The 17,130-nt window shown below is 51.1% G+C and overlaps 1 protein-coding gene across 1 annotated transcript; it reads left to right on the forward strand.

Moving 5' to 3' along the window:
• Positions 1-3,808: 3,808 nt before the first annotated feature.
• Positions 3,809-14,420, forward strand: PGLYRP4 (peptidoglycan recognition protein 4). The gene is given in 9 exon segments (XM_012658918.1): positions 3,809-3,857; positions 4,749-4,838; positions 5,628-5,829; positions 7,215-7,333; positions 8,674-8,823; positions 9,765-9,820; positions 9,823-9,965; positions 13,060-13,178; positions 14,242-14,420. Coding segments are annotated over 9 exon segments (1,107 nt in total).
• The last annotated feature ends 2,710 nt before the right edge of the window (positions 14,421-17,130 follow it).

The following is a 17,130-nucleotide window of genomic DNA, read 5'->3' on the forward strand; positions in this document are numbered from 1 at the left end:
TTGTCTTCAAGCTCTGAGATTCTTTCTTCTCCCTGGTTTAGTCTGTTGTTGAAGCTTTCTGCTTTGTTTTGAAATTCCATAAATGACTCTTTCATTTCTTTAAGTCCTAGTATATCCTTTTTTATGTTGTCTAGCTCTTTAGTGTCTTCTTAATTTTTTAAATTGATTTCTTGAAATATTTTTTGGCTTCTTTTTGTTGGTTTTTAAAGTTCTCTTCAATTCCATTCATCTTATTTGCCATCCATATTCTGAATTCCATTTCTATCATTTTGACAATTTTCTTTTGATTGGTGTCCACTACTGTAGCTCCATTGTGATCCTTTGATGGTGTCAAACTGTTTTGTTTTTCATTTTGCCAGGATTCTTTTGCTGGTTTCTTCCCATCTGAATCCTCTCCTCTTGGATCAGGGCTAATAGGTTTTCAGGGCACCTTTTCTCCTTTGCTGGGAACTCTCCTCCTTGGTAAGAAGGAGGGGAGGTCCCTACATGGCACATTTGTGTCTACTCTGGAATGTTGACCTGGCAGGGGAGGGTGGGCCCACTGAGAACCTGTAGCGCAGCTGTTCTGTTTTGTCCTGTTCCCCTGTGATTGCCAGAGTTCAGTCTGGTGCTGGATGATCTTCATTTATGGTGGTGAGTTGTTCCCCAGATTGTTGTTGGAAGTTCTAGTTGGGGGCTGGGTGAGACCCTCTCCATGGAGGCTGGTGTTGTGGAGGATTGCTCTGCCCAGGGTGTCCCCATGGAGGTGGCAGTGGCAGACTGGGTGAGGCTACCTAGGCAGTGGTTGTGGATTCTGGGCTGTGGGCATTTGCTTGAACCAGTTCCAGGTGTAATGGTGGCTCAAGGCTGGGATCCCTGGTAGAGCATTGGACCTTGGGCATTTCTGTGGGCCCAGTGGCAGTGGTGAAGACTTAGGGGTGGTGCCTTGGAGTTCAGACACAATGCTGGAATATCAGGGGCAGTGTCATGGGCCCAGTGGGAGCTCTGGAGCCACAGGGGTGGAGCCCCGGCTGCAGAACCAGACCTGGGGACTGGGGAGGCAGAGCTGTGAAGACTGGGGGACTGCAGATGCTGAGTCATGCAGGCAGGGGTTAGTTCCAGTGGCCCAGGGACCATGGAGGCAGGCTGGGGCCACTGGCTGGCTGGGGTTCTCCCCCAACCTAGGTCTCACTGAAGAAGTCACCCAAGGCTTCCCAGGTGGTGCCTCTGGCACCTGAGGTGCCTACTCTGCTCAGATCCTGCACTGGGTGGTAGGGGAGGGGACCTCAGCTCCCAGTCACGGGGCATGGCACGGGGGAGTGTCTGCTCTGCCTGCTCCCTCTCCAGCCTGGTGGGGGCAATGCAAAGGCCACTGCTGCAAAGCCAAGTTCCAAGCAGACCTGATGCCGTGCACCTGAGAGCTCAGGATGGTGCCAGCTGCAGAAACCTGGGATCGGCAGCCACAAGATCCCTGCTGAACCTGTTCTCTGGCATGTTGCTGCACAGACTCTGAGCAGCTACCTGATCCGTCTAGAGGTCTGTGGTGGTGGAGAGAGCCCCCTCACAACTCAGGTCACAGTGCCTGTGGGGTGAATGTGGTGCCCCAGGGCTCTATCCTCCTGCTCTTTCCTATGTATGGATGCCCTCCACAGATCCCTTTGACCTTGCCAAATGAATGGTCCGTCACTTTCTCCTTCACTCTGAGTGTCTCATGTTGCTTCTCTGAGGTTTTACACTGTTTTTTCCAAGAAGAGCTGTCCACAGGTAGACATCTACCATTTCCATGGGGCTCCAAGTTTATCAGGGGTTGATCTCTGCTTATATCTTATTCCTTCTTGTTCTGCTCTGCAACTTCTTCCTGTGGAGTCTCTGGTAGGTTCTGGTGCTTTCCCCTCAGAATTACACCTGAGCTATGTTTTGTTCCATCTAAAACTTTTCCTTCTTTCTGAGACGATCTGGTGACTGATGTCTCTAGTCAGCCATCTTCTACATTTGTTAATATCACCACTAATCTCATCAGTAAAGTCTTTAAGTATTGGGAAGTTGTCAAACTCATGGTGGCAGACACAAATTTTCCAAAATTCTAATTTTTGCTTGAAAGCTCCAATGTTATTATGTTAACAAATTCTATTATTGCTGTTTCTTATGATTGTTTTTCCTTGGGGTGAAAGGCTCACTTTGTTGATTTTCAAGAAAATGACTGCCATGTACAGAAGTATGAGTGCCCATAGTTTAGCTGTTAATTTGTTCCATGTTATTTGCTCATGGCGTTCCATGAAAAAAGTAGCTGGTTCAGCTTACAACCACACAAGTGTTTTTCCCTGAGACAACCAGCATTGAGATTGAATGGAACTTGGCTGGGTGATGACAGGAACATGGCCTTGAGCCAGGAGTGGGCAAGGGGCTACAGATTCCTCGTTTCTGGGAGGCTTCCTGTGGTGGGGGTAATGTCAAGGGTAGGGTGTGGCAGGAGGGAGGATGATGGACAGACTTGTAGGCTGCAGGGTCAGAATTAGGAATAGTGAACTGCCTCCTGGGGATGTACCCTTCAATTTGTTCCCCTGCATCCTGCCCCTACTGGTGCCCCTGGTGGAAGGGGGTGGGGCATTGAGATGGAAGAGGGAAGGATGATGGAGTGGAAGGGGCCAGGGTGTTGGGGTGGAAGGGGGTGGGGTGTTGAGTGACCTCATTCTATAGCCTTTAGACTCCTGGAACAGACCTTCCTGGGCAGGAAGTTCCCAGGTGTCAGGGACACAACCTTCAGGGCCCACAGTCACCCCCAGGTTGGCCAGGCATATTGAGGGCTGAGGATGAGGAAGGAACTCAGGGAGTGTTGGGCAATCCTGCCCTTTCCCAGGGAGGAGGTACTGGGCTTATTCACAGGGCGGGTCCCCAGGTGCTCTCAGCCTGGGCCTGGTCCCACCTACGTTTCTCTTGGTGCTGTGGACGGAGACAGCACAGAGCCTCAGACCTCTGCTCTCCTGTCCTCCACCTTCTGTTAGGGACCCCAGGTCCTCCTCTTCTCTCTGGGAAGCCAGGGCCCAGTGCTCCGTTTCCAGGGAGGGAGTGCCCTGCAGTGGGAGGGAGAGGAAGGCTGGACGAGGCAGCAGCTGGAGAAGGAGGGCAGGGCCTGGAGGCCAAGTCTGGAAGGGAAGGAGCTGCCACCAATGAGGGGCAGGCTGGCTGCACCCTGACCTGCTGGCTGGGACCACACGGGACCCACAGGTACTGCTGAGTTGGAGTGTGAGTGTGTTTCTTCTTCAGAAGTCCTCTCCTATCAAAGGGACTAGAGTCCATCTGATAGAGTGTTAAGATCAGGTTTCTTCTGCCCTAGAACTGGGATCCCCTCCCCCACTACTGTATCCCCCTCACCTGGTCTGTCCCCACTGGCAAGGAATTCTCTGCATTAGACCCCTCCATGTGAGCTTGGATTTCTCGATTGGACCACTCCTGGATCTTACTTCCCTCATCTATAAAAATGGGGGTTAAGAATCCCACGTTAGAGGATTAGCGTGGGAATTAAGTAAGACTGCACGTGCAGGTGTGTACATGGGCCTTGCACACAGTAGGCACTCAATGAAATTGAGTTGCCAGTGTAATAGAATGAGGATGCTGAGCACCTGTTGTGTGCTAAGGACCCTGAGAAGCCTGAGCCAGGTGCTGGCCCTCGGGAAGCCCACAGGGTGTTGGGGGAGGCAGACGGGACACCATGTGGTCGGGGTGGGGGTGCTGTGCTTGCAGAGTGACCGCAGACATGCTAAGAACTGCCGTGTCTCTCCCAGGGTTGCCATCTACGCTCACCTGGTTGGTGTCGTGGGACCACCTGAAGATGCTGCCATGGCTTCTTATTTTCTCCAGTCTGGGTCTCTGGGTCTGGAGTAAGTTTTTTTTTCCTGGACCAAAGAGCAACTAAGAAGGGTCATCCTAAAGTCTGATAACAGGAGACTTTAAATGCTTACTTTCTCTTGGGGAGAAAGAACAGATTGTGTTTATAGCACAGAACTTGGAGTCTATAGACCTGGACTGAAGTCCTTGCCCTGCCTCTAGTAATGATTTTAAACAAGTGATTCAGCTCTTTAAATCTTAATTTTCCCATCTGAAAATTGAGATAAGGTTACAACCTCTAACCTTATTGTGAGGATCAAACGGAATGGAACACATGAAGAACACAGCACTTGGGCAGTAAAGGCAAATAAATGGGAGCAGTGACATTATTTGTACCATTCTGATGTCAATCAGAGTCTAACCTCTGACTTGGCTTTGTGCTTGTCAATAAGAGAAAGTTCCTTGGGGGAAAGAATGTCAGTGGACACACTCATCTCCCACCGCCCTTCGAACAGAAACACAGACACAGCAAGTGCCCCCAAAATCAGTCCTGAGGGAGCTGGCCTGATCCATGCAGGCAATTCTAATCCCTCCTCCACATACTCTTCCCCCATTGCTTAAGGAGAATTCACACTGGAGAGGACTTTGTGGTTTTGAAATGCCTGAATACATTTCCAGGTTATTTTTTTGGCCAATTGTGTGTGTAGATGCAGCTCATGAGAAAAGGAAAATATTTCCGACTTCCTGCCCTTTCCTATTTAACTGTCATCCTGGGAGATTGCCTGGAGTTGGCGTTGGAGAAGCCACGTCACCTGATGCTACCTTGGAGGGGGGTGGGGGATTTGGGAGGCGGAGGGACCGTTTCTGGCCAGAGTCTGTGTTGCAGTGACGGCTGGTACTGGAGCTCTCTGAAGACTGATGCAAAATGGAATATTCCTTTGCAGGTGATTCCTCCTGGGACAGAACACAAGCTAAGCAGACATCAGAGGGGCTTCAGTACCTGTTTGGCAACATCTCCCAGCTCATTGAAAAAGGCAAACTGGGTCTCAATGGTGAGAAGGCTTGGGGACCGGCTGGGGTTTTTCATGTGACCACGAATGTCTCTGAGGTCTGCAGAGCCCCATGTGACTGGAATGGGGTGAATGGGGTTGAGATGCAAACAGCAGCACCAGGAAACCACCTGCACGAATTGTCCTAGGTCCTTGGTATGGAGCGGTGGTGCTGGGAGGAAATAGAAACCTGGGAAGGGGAGAAGCAGCCTCTGCAGACAAGGACCCCCTGTCCTGAGGATGGAGACCCAAACCCTGCCTCAAGGAGTCCTGAGATTGAGGGGGAGACACAACTCTGTTCAGGGGATCCCCAGGTTGGGGAGGAGACGTAGCCCCTGAGGGAACACACGTAGCCACAGAGGAAATGGTCAGTGAGCACACACGGAGGGCGTGAGTGCTGAGGTGAAGCTGAGCGAGGCTGCTCAGGGCTTTCTCCAGGGATAAGCAGATAAGACAGAGATGCCCCCTGAAGTGGGGGCCTGGGCCAGAGCAGGGAGGATCTGGAAGATGGGGACTGTCCGTGGTGGGGGATGTCTGGGATGGAGAAGCAAAGCACCAAGTTTCCCTGGTTGGTGCAGCCTCTGTGTTGGGGTGAGTGTTGCTGAGATGGGGATATGGAGGTGGGCCGGGGAGGGTGCGCCTGCCTACTGAAGGCTTCCTTCTAGGGCTCCTCTACCACCTCGGGGCGACACAACGCACACTGGCTCTGCTTGTGTGGCTAGTGAGCAACCGTGGGGCAGCAGTGCTGAGTGACATCCCCACGGCTCTCCACAGATGTCTCCACCGTGGTGTCTCGCAACGAGTGGGGGGCGGAGGCTGTCGGCTGCAGTGCTCAGCTGACCATGCCAGTGGATGTCCTTGTCATACACCACATCCCTGGCCTGGAGTGTCATGACCAGACTGTGTGCAGTCAGAGGCTGCGTGAGCTGCGGGCCCATCACATCCACAACAACAGCGGGTGCGACGTGGCCTACAAGTAAGGGGCTGGGCTCGGGTCCCCAGGCTTGGGGTTGACGCTGCTCTCTGGGGTGCTTCTCCTGTCCCTTTTCGTCTCTTTGCCTCATTTTCTGGGTTGTATAAGTTTTACAGTGAATAAAATACTTAAAGCATCCATAAAATTCCAAATCCTTTGGAACTTTCTGTAAGGTCCTTGCCTCTGAGATTTCCTCAAAGGAAGCAAGGGAGGTTGAGTGACAACCATGCTCTCTACCCCCGTCCAAGCCTGACGTGCACAGTGCATCACAGGCTACAAACAACTTGCGCCTACACGAGGGCATCTGCTCCTCAACAGCCCTGTAAGGTTGGTAGGCAAGCATCACCACGTCCATGCTACAGGAGAGGGGACCCAAGAAAGGGAGGTTGCCTAATTTCCTCAAAGTGGCTCAAAATGTTCTCTTTACCCATGGTGCTCTCCTCCCCACAACGTGCATAAGCTCCAGCCTTGGTGAGCCCACCGTCTGTCCACCTATTGCCCTAATGGTCACTCTAGTAGGCCCTACATTTGGCTGCACCACATGTCCTTGGCCCACCCTTGACTTTGGCCAGCTGTGGACAGTTCCTGAGTGTGCTGATTGTGTCCCTCCTTAAGGGCCAGCGCATCTCTCTGTTTTGCTGCTTCATGGCTTCCCCAGCCCCTGAAGATGAAGGGGAAGGAATGCCTGCTGGGGGCAGGTGTTGGTGGGTTAGCTTCATCAGCTCCAGCCCTTCTCAGGGACAGTTCTACAGTGCATGCTCACAGTTTCTTGGCAGACCAGGGGGTGGGGTGGGCCCAGGGAGCTGCTGTGAGCCGGCGCACTTCCACACACTGCTGGGTTTCTCCCATCTGTCTCACCCTCCTTGCTCCCTCACTCTGGCTTCTGGGATCCCTTCCCAAATAAACCGCCTGCATTCACATCCTGTCTCAGGCACTACTTCATGGGACCGTTACCTGGCAGGGAGAAATCAAATGAACAGCCTCTGCGGGGATTACACAGGCAGCACGAGCTTTGGAGGAGGGAGGAAGACCATGTTGAAGGAAGTGCAGAGGCCAAGAAGAGCCTTCCGTTGTGTAGTTGGGTCAGTGTTAGTGACTGTGGAGGTCCCAGGACCTCATCTCCTTCTGAGTGTGTAGGATGATTTATATAAAACTCTGGTGTCTGAGCAAGGGAGGGAGGTAGGGAGTATGGGAGTGGGTTCTTCTGAATTCTAAGGACTAGTTTAAATGCCTTGGTCTTTCCATTGTCTGGAAAGAGTCCATGCAAGTTCCTTTTAGTGGACATGGTTTGAGCCCTTCTCCCTTTTGAGGCTGGTTATGTGGTTTCCTCTCTCAGAAAACAGTGCTACAGTGCCAGCCATCAAACCCGTGTTTCCTTTGTTCCATAGCTTCCTGGTTGGGGATGATGGCAGGGCATATGAAGGTGTTGGCTGGAATGTCCAAGGTGTGCACACCCAAGGCTACAACAACATCTCCCTGGGCTTTGCCTTCTTTGGCACCAAGAAAGGTAATGGTTATCCCTGCTGACCTTCTCCAAAGAGTTCTCTATTCCTTTGTTTCAAGGTGTCCTTGAGACGTCCTTGTCTCAGGTATCACTTCAGGGGAAGTAGCTGCTACTCCGCTGTCTTCTCACCTTCTCTCCCTTCTCTGAAGACCTGCTCTCTCTCTCGGAATTCTCTTCTCCATTGACTTCCACGACACGGCATTGCCATGGGCCTCCTCCTACCTCCTTTCCAATCTCTGCAGTAGGCTCCTTTTGCTCTTGCCATCTCATAAGTGAGGCACTAACCAGCTGTCCCTCTGCAAGCGTGTTCTCCTGCTCTTCTCTTGAAAGATCCAGGCTTCAGCCCTCACCTCTATGTCAATGACTATCACATCTTCCTCTGTATCTCTGACCTTCCTGCAGCTATAGGCTGTGCTTTCCAACTTCCTGCCAGGCACCTACTCCTTCTATCTCTTATTCCTAGATTTTCTACATATTTTTAAAAAAACCACTCTGAGTACTCTAATCTCTGACCCCCTTGCACTTCCTTCTGGTCTACTGTTCCAAGCCTCCACTGGCCTCATCTTAACACACACACTCCAGGACCGTTCCTTTAAGTTTGTGCACCCTTTCCTGTTAACAGAGATCTTGCATATCTAGTTTCTCATTTTCCCTTCCCAATACCTTTTGAAATAGTCGAGGTCGATTTTGTGATCCCTATTATACAAAAGTGAGTCTAAGCTTCAGAGAGGTCAATGACCCAAGTGACACATCTAGAGGAGAGGAAGCAGCACAGGAGCCCATGTTGCCCATCTCCGACTCCAGGTGGTTTCTAGCATGCCAGAGGACTCTTTGGGTTCGGCTTATGTCTTTTTTCCCCTTGACTACTCATTGCCAATTGTTAGCTTGGGATCTTGGGCACGTTACTTCTTGGAGCCTCAAGCTCCTCTTCATGAATAATGGGGCCAATAATAGCATTTACTTCAGAGGATTGTGGTGAGGATTAAATGAGTTAATGAAGGTAAAGAGCCTGGAATGTGCCTAGAAGGGTCCTAATGATGGGAAACCCTGACTTGGCCAGGCGGGTCTCCTGAGTGTGGTGCTGCCTCTGCACTCTTTCATGGAGAAAGGGAGTGAATGAATGACATCTTGGCAGGCATTTGGGAAAGGACTTCATCCTGAGCCATGGAGAGGTCTGTCCAGGCAGATCCTTGACTTTCAGGCTGTCTGACCTGGGGGATGACCTGTTCCCCTTTCTTCCCTTCCAATAGCTATGCAGGGGCTGACACGGCATCTCATCCTCCCTGACAGGTCCCCTGAAAGTCAGGCCAGATGGAAGTTTCCCACTGATTGCTCTCTTCCAGGCCACAGCCCCAGCCCTGCTGCCCTGTCATCCATGGAGGGCCTCATCTCCTATGCTGTCCAGAAAGGCCACCTGTCATCCAGGTACATTCAGCCACTCCTTGTGAAAGGCGAGAACTGCCTGGCCCCTCGGCAGAAGGCGAGCCCAAAGAAAGGTAAGACCTTCAGGTTGGGCCTCCCTCCAGACTCCCCCCAACCACTGACTGTCAAACACCATCAGGAGTGACCTTTCCAGTGGGACTATCATTGGATTTCTTCTGATAGGCAACTGGTCACCCAACTCTCTGAACCTTCAGGGGTGGCAAACCTTGAGAGGGACGACCCTCCAGCCCACCTCTTTATCCCTGGATTCCTAAACTGACAGATCCATGGTATTATGCTTGGGGTCATATATGCACACTCATTTCTTCAATAGCTCAACAAGTATTTACTGAACACCTACTAGACCCTGAGGATATACCAAGGAACAGAACACAAAAATCCCTGACCTCATGGAGTTTCAATCTAAAGGGCAGAAAAGGATAATAAACAAGTAGCATATTTGGTATGTTACTTAATATATGGTGAAAAGTGCTATGGAGGGAAAAAAAACATGGAAAGGGATTGTATCCATTCATACACGTATTTATGCATTCACATGATTATACACAAACGCACATTTCTGAATGCGAAAACCAGAACAACACTTATAGGCTGAAGTGCTGAGGAAAACTTAAATCACCACTTACACTGACTTTAAAGGAAGAGTTTCACATAATTCAGGTAATAAAAGGTCGGTCCTGTTTTGGGTTTAATAAGCAGCAACACCAAAAACAGTATAAATTGGATCTCCACCTTTGGACTGGTGCCATCTGTCCATATTAATTGACAAGAGTTTTATGGATTACAAATGACTCTCGAAGACAGGCTTTCATAATACCACACCCACGTCCCATTGTTAGGACAAAGCCGCTCCGAAGTCCTGCAGTCAGGGCCAGGGTGGGCGCCCAGAGGTGGGGGGCCCTGAGGATCCTGAGGCACAAGTTGGTTTCAGTAGAGAGGTGGCCGACATGGGTGAGCAAAATGAATCCTCCGTGGCTTTTTGCCCCACTGCAGCTTGCCCCAGTATTGTCCCGCGGTCTGCTTGGGGGGCCAGGGAGACCCACTGCCCCAAGATGAACCTCCCAGCTAAGTACGTCATCATCATCCACACTGCTGGGAGAACCTGCAACGTGTCGGACGAGTGCCGCCTGCTGGCCCGGGACATCCAGTCCTTCCAGGTGGACAGACTCAAGTTATGCGACATTGGATATAAGTAAGTGGACTTGAGCATGGTGGGCTTCTCTTCCTGTGGAGGCAGAAACTGAACCCTTGGCACGAAGGGGAAAGGGAACTAATATTTACTGAGTGCTCCCCATGCAAGAGGTGTGTTATGAATAATCACATTGATTCTTTACACAACCCTGAGCAGGTCTTACTTACGAGATGGCTAAGGGGTTGGTCATTTCTCCTGAGCATGTTCTCAAAACATGTGTCTTTTAAAGGTAGTATGTTGACATGATGGATGCCAAGATTTTGCTAAACAGATATGAGAGGAAGCAGCATGTGTGCACGACTGTGAAACCCGTAGGAAAGAATCAGAAGGTTGTGCCTTTCTCATGGAATCGTCTCCCGCTGCTCAGTGGCTGGGGCTCTGCCCCTCGTGTGGCCACAGCCTGAAGTTGTTCCCTTTCACTGAAGACTCCGGCTGCTCCTCTGACTCTAGAAACTGTCACCTTCTTTGGAGACAGCATCTTTCCTGTCTGAAAGCAGTGGGAGAGACCAGATAACACCTGTTGATTTCTCTAATGCCAAGGTCTGTGATTCTTTAATAAAGAACACACCAACCTAACGGGAGAGTAGAAATTTCTCTTTCCCCCCCCCCATTAAGCATTATTTTAATGGATCTCAAAATTCTGTGACAGATTTTTGGTCAAGTCTTTTCTGTTAAAAAGGACCCGTTTTAAAAAGTAACAAAACTGCCATACACACACAAAAACAAATGGTCCACAAAACAAGTAGAAATATTTTGAAGGATGATGTCAGAGCTCGCAGATAAGACATCTGGGGTCAGACCCCGTCGAATATTCCATTAGAAACAATCGCACTAAATTTTAAGTGTCAGGACAGGCCATCACTAGCCCACATGGCATATTTGTACATGTTCATGGGAGGATCGCCTCACGCTAGGGGCATTCATGGCTTAGTGGGTGGAGCTGGATTTCAGTCCCTACTGTCCCCAAGCCAGGCACCTTTGTGCAGGAGGTAACCTGCATGGCCGTATGCAGTGGCCCCGCCCTAGGTGAATTTGCCATGTCTTAGTATGTGCTACGGGGCTGACTGTCTCTCTTCTCCCTGTGCCCCTTTTAGTAGCAACCCTTTTGTGACAGGAGAAAACTTTTCCTTCCACATCTGTCATCTGTCAGGACCTACCAAGAGCTTTGCTAGGTTCTGCCATACAGGATTATTTGCGGTGCTGCTGTCTTTAATTAGAGTGGATACCTGAAAATTGACTATAAATCTGGAAATCCTAAACTGGAAAATGATAGAGGTTGAAGGGAGGTCCTTTCCCTTTTCCCACTCAGGTTTCAGGGGACAGGTGCTTGTCCCTTGACTTTTAACCTTTTATTGTGTCCCCTTCTATCATAACTTCATGGCTGTGCCGTTGTCTTACCTTGAGATGGTCTGTAGTCAGGATCGAACGCTCACTTGCTGGTAAATTATAATTCACTGGCAACATGACAGAGCATGCACTCTGTGTGGGCACAAGGCCATGTTCCGGGGATGCCAGCAGCTGTAGCAAAGCTGTGGTTCTTGCCTACACGGAGCTAATGCTTTAGTGAGAGAGAAAAATAATTAAACAAGAGATCCTAGTAGGGTAGCTTAAGCCTTGTGAAGGGGGCACAGGGAGGGTAGACAGGAGGCTTAGATCGCTGGGGGATGGCTTGAAGGGGGCACTCCCTGGAGGAGCACCAGGTGGGCTGGACCTCACGGGTAGTGGGAGCGAGTCAGAGGCAGCAGGAAGGGGCCTCTGCGGAAAGGCCTCGGTTCCTTCTTAGAGGACTTGAGAGAGGTTTAGCAGGATAAATACAGACGCCAGAGGAGTGGTGAGTGGTGAGGCTGGGAGGCCAGCAGAGGCCATGTCATAAAGGATCTTGTAACTCAAGCTGGGAAATTTGGACTTGGTGCTGAGGACTGAAAACAGGGTTTTGACATAATAAGATTTGGATTTTAGGAAGACCAGTCTGGCTGTTGCTTCAGGAATGGATTGGAAAAGGGTGAAACTGGAGGCAGTGAGATCTGAGGCCAGCACAGCGATCCAGGCAGGATGGGTGGTGAGGTGGCTAGGGCGGTGAGGGAGTGGAGGAGCTGAGCGGGCGGAGGAGGTCAGTGGTTCATGGCTATGGTGTGGGGGTAGGCAGAGGAGAGTGGAGGGGGATGCCATTGCCCAGTGCGGCTAATGGGTGGTGAAGTGGGTGGGCTGATGCCCGCATTCCCAGCTGGGACTAGTGGGAGGCTGTGGTGTTCACCAAGATGCTCCACCAGAAAGGGGAACAGGTGGGGAAGAAGGCGGGTCCTGTTGTGAACATGTGGACTTCCATGGATGGTAACTGAAGCCAAGGAAGTGGACAGGTTGGTTCTGAGAGGATGGGTTGAGGGAGAAGAGAAGAGGGGTTCAGGTGGCAGCCTGAGGAACCCTATATTTGAGGAACGGGCACAGGAAGATGACGTGCAGAGGGGTGCAGCCAGAGAGGAAGGAAGCGTGAGAGTGTGGTGTGGCGGGATGAGGAGGAGAGAACGTTTGCAGGAGGCGAGAGGGGTGGCAGGGTCAGATGCGCAGACAGCAGTCGGGTGGGGTGGGAGAAGTGTGCCCTGCACTTAGCAGTGGGAGGTCCTGGGTCACCTTGGCGGACACAGTTCCCTTAGTGGGGTGGGGGAAAGGCCCAGCATCGAAGTCTGTCGTTCTCTTGGTTCTTCACTGACTGCCAGCTACTTGTGGCAGCACTGATGTGCTGGAGCCGGATGGACACGTGACGGCTCATGAGAACCGGTTGTTAGGGATTCAGGAATTCTGAGAGCCAGCTGTTAAATTGTTGGTAGCCTGAAATCAGCCGTGGGAGTTTTACAGTACAGAAATCAGCAAACGCTGTAAACAGGGATCCCCCTCCCCACCTGTCTCCTCCGTTTCCCCCAGGCCGGCTTGCCAGCACCCCACTGCGAGGACTCTGCCTTATGTGTCTCTGTCACTCGATGCTTAGAACTTACAGACAACCAAGTCTGACGAGTAAGGATGAGGATGAATTAATGAATGACAGAGAGAGCCAGTCCCAGGGTGCCTCCCTTTCATGCTGGTCTCTGTCTCCCTCTAGCTTCCTTGTGGGCCAGAATGGCGTCATTTACGAAGGGGTGGGCTGGAATGTCCAGGGCTCCTGCACCCCTGGCTACGATGACATTGCCCTGGCCATTGCCTTCATGGGAACCTTCACAGGTAAGTGGATGCTGCGGGCGGTCGCGTCATTGCGTGGTATTTGAAGGCGGTGTCTGACGTGGAAGACAGAGTCCCAGTCTCAGGCACCATCTTAGTGACGGCATGTGCTGGACTGGCCCAGCTTCGGATCTGACATTTGGCTCAGCTGAGTGTGCCCAGAGGTGACCCCCAGACAGAATGCTCACCCTACATCTCTCCTTCACACCCAGCCAAATGTCTCTCTCTTCCAATACCTAAGGAACATGTGAAGCAAGGGGAAGAGATCTTTGTACATATTTTTAGTTCATCTTAGTCGGCAGATACATCCCTTCCTGGTTACAGCAGGAATGTGGGGACACCCTGCCTTATATGCCAAAGCCTCACTGAGCCCTGGTCTCTGCTTTGCGAGTACACACTGCGGGTTGTCATGGCCCAGAGCTCTTGACCAGAGTTTGTTTAGACTTGGGGGCCTTTGGCAGAGCCTCTGGAAGGAGGAGCCCAGGCCACTGGGGCTGGCTCAGGCTGATACTGCAATGGGCATCGGGCAGGGGTGGGCGGTGAGCCCAGGACAGTGCCTGCAGATGGGGCTGAGCATCGGGCTGGTGTGCGAAGGGTACAGGCGGCACATCTGTGGCTAGAGCGAGGCTTCTCAGCCTCGGTAGGATTGACATTTTGGCCGAGATAATTCTTTGTTGGGGGGGCCATCCTGTCCTAGGATGTTTGGCAGTATCCTTGGCTTTTACCAACTACAGGACAACAGCATCCCCCTACCCCCCAGTTTTGACAGCCCAAAATGTCTCCAGACATTGTCAAATGTCCTCCAGGGGACTAAATTGCCTACCAGTGGATAAAGGCTTCATACACTCGCAGAAGAATTGTATGTATTATCCCACGCTCGGCCCTTTTGATTCAGAAAGATGTTGGCACTGAGGAATCTGAAGTCTTGGCCTGGTTTTCTGTCTGTCTATAGGGTGGAACGTACTTGCTTTGTGGTCGGGGCGGGGTGGGGTGGGGTCTGGGAGTGGGTCCTGTCCTAGGCAGGGTGCCCTGGAACACTGGGTAATGGGCCGGCTGTGTTTTGCAGGTACCCCACCCAATGCCGCAGCGCTGGAGGCAGCCCAGGACCTGATCCAGTGTGCCGTGGTCGAGGGGTACCTGACTCCCAACTACCTGCTGGTGGGCCACAGTGATGTGACCAACACCCTGTCCCCTGGGCAGGCTTTGTACAACATCATCAGCACCTGGCCTCATTTCAAACACTGAGGGAGGCCCTGGCTCCTTCCCAGACTGCTCTCCCTCTGCTGCTGGGTCTCCTGTCCTCACCACCCACCCTGGCTCCACACCTGTGGCCCTGCCCACCCCCACCAACCCAGCCTGTCCCCCTCCCTCAGGTTAGGATGGCCATGTCCTCTCCTGCTAGCATCCTCCAGGGGCCTCCAAGCCTGTGACTGGGCAAACACAGCCCTCTGAGTCTGAGCCCAGCTGTCTTCTCCCCTCACCTTCCTCCCCCAGCACCCACCTCCTCAGCCAGGTGAGAAGACAGCCTGTCCTGTCATACTTCTCTCTCCCCCTGCACCTACCCTCTGCCTGGTGGCCTCCCCTGCTGTCTGCCTGGCAGCCCCCCCACTCACCCATGCTCAGGTCACTGTGCCCACCCCTCCTCTCTGCCCACACATGGACTTGCACGTGTTTGGATGCAGCCCTTATTTAAGGGCCATGATTGTTTACAGATGTGTCTGTCCTCTCTACCGTTGTGAGTTTCTCCAGGGCAGGAGCTGCGCTTTATTCAACTGTGTCGTCAGTTCCACAGCAGTGTCTGAATTTAATAGATGCTACAGGCCCTTGTTAAGGAAGTGGATAAGTAAATGAATGAGTGGTCACCTGCCAATTTGCTCTGTCCTCCCCTCTTTGGGGAGCCTTCCTGGACCTCTATCCTACCAGCATTCTCTCCGTTAAACGCTCAGAGCTGGCTCTGGTCACTTGTCTGTGTCTCTAGGTTGCCTGCATCCCTGTCCCCCCACAGCACCCCAAGGGCAGGGATCATGTGCTCCTCCAGGGCCAGGCCAGGGCTGTGTCCCCACGAGCTGCCAGTGCCTACTGCCTGCCCCTGCCTGGCTGGGCCCTGCTGGGCGCTCAGCTGGGCAAGGACCCAGAGCCTGGGTGCTCTGCAGCCCTCCCTGCCTGGGCCCTGCACCTACTTGCTGGGGGCACATGAAGTGTTCTTTGTTTCCTCTGGGTCTTGGTCTGGGAAAAAGGGGAGGAGTGTAAGAGGAAAACAGGAGAGAGAAATAAAAGGAACAGAATAAGTGGTTTGTTTTGTTAAAATAATTTTTAGGTCTTCATATTTTGTCTTGTTTTTAGTGTGTCTCTGTAGTTCTTATAATAACAGAAATAAACGTAAGTGCCCTTGATGTTTAAAGCAAATATACTGTGCTCCTCAAAGTGTATAATGACCTCACTGGACCTCAGTGTCCCTGCCGGCCATTTTCCCTCAGGCCATCGGTGTCAACGAGTGTGGGAAGTATTCTCCCATTTTCCAAGGGGCAGCCCAGCCCAGAGAGACTCTGGGTCTCTTGTCCCACCCAACAGGGGGAAGTGGGTCCAGGGGGGCACCTTCCCAGTGCTCAGTCCCCAGGGGTCCCTGCGAGTGAGGTGCGGACATTCCTGATCTGCTCTCCTCTGTGCTGAAGGACGTGGGCGGGAAGTGGACAGAAAGGGAGAAACTGAGGTCTCATAATAGGAAACATGAAACAGGAGCTGTTCAGATTTATGGGACTGTCCTTACAGGCTTTCCTGCGGCAAAGGGTCTCCACGTTTCTGGTTCCATGACCCGAGGACTCCTTGGTCTTTCCCTATCCTTGTTTGGGAGGAGATTTAGCTTTTCTCCACTCCTCAACCATCTCCATCTGTCCAAGTTTTCCCCAGGCCACTAGGAAAAAGAATTTTTGGTGTGAATTACTGACATTTTCCCAAATCATGCTATTAATATTTTAAAAATTGTTCTTTTGTATACCATCTAAGTAAAATCAGAGTGCTTGCTAGATGAATGCAGCTTCAGGATAACTTTCCAGAGAGGCCCTCCAAACAGATTACCTCCTCTACACCCTTTATGTAAAGAAATCGTTATGTGGACTCTGAGATTACCCCTGAACATTTGCACTAGGGACACTATTAATAGTGATACAGTCATACTTTGGAGATATTGCAGGTTTGGATCCAGACCACCACGATAAAGCGGATATCACAATAAAGCGAGTCACACAAATTTTTTTGTTTCTCAGTGGATACGAAAGTTATTTTTACACTATACCATAGTCTGTTAAGTGTGCAATAGCATTATATTTAAATATATAACATATTTAATATATTTGGATATATTTAAGTAAATATATTAAAAAACAATGTATATACCTCAATTAAAAGGTACCTTATAGCTCAAAAATGCTAATGATCATCTGAGTCTTCAGTGAGTCACAATCTTTTTGCTGGTGGAGGGTCTTGCCTTGATGTTGATGGCTGCCGACTGATCAGGGTGGTGGTCACTGAAGGTTAGGTCATGCTATAGTTTGATTTGTCTATCCCCTCCAAATCTCATGTTGAAATTTGATCCCCAGTTTTGAAGGTGGGGCTTAATGGGAGGTATTTGGGTCATAGTGGCAGATCCCTCATCAATGGCTTGGTGCTTTCCCTAGGTAATGAGTGAATTTTTGCTCTATTAGTTCCTAAGAGAGCTGGCTGTTAAAAAGAGCCTGTCACCTTCCTCCTCTTCTCTCTTGCCTCCTCTCTGTCCATGTGATCTCTGCACACCCCAGCTCCCCGTCCCCATCCACAATAAGTAGAAGCAAATTTTATGCTGCTGCTACCATCTTCTACTATGGTTTTTTTTTTTTTTGAGACAGAGTCTCACTGTGTTGCCCGGGCTAGAGTGCCATGGCATCAGCCTAGCTCACAGCAACCTCAAACTCCTGGGCTC

Source organism: Propithecus coquereli, unplaced genomic scaffold, assembly GCF_000956105.1.
Source record: "Propithecus coquereli isolate 6110/MARCELLA unplaced genomic scaffold, Pcoq_1.0 Scaffold59, whole genome shotgun sequence".
Lineage (NCBI taxonomy): Eukaryota > Metazoa > Chordata > Mammalia > Primates > Indriidae > Propithecus > Propithecus coquereli.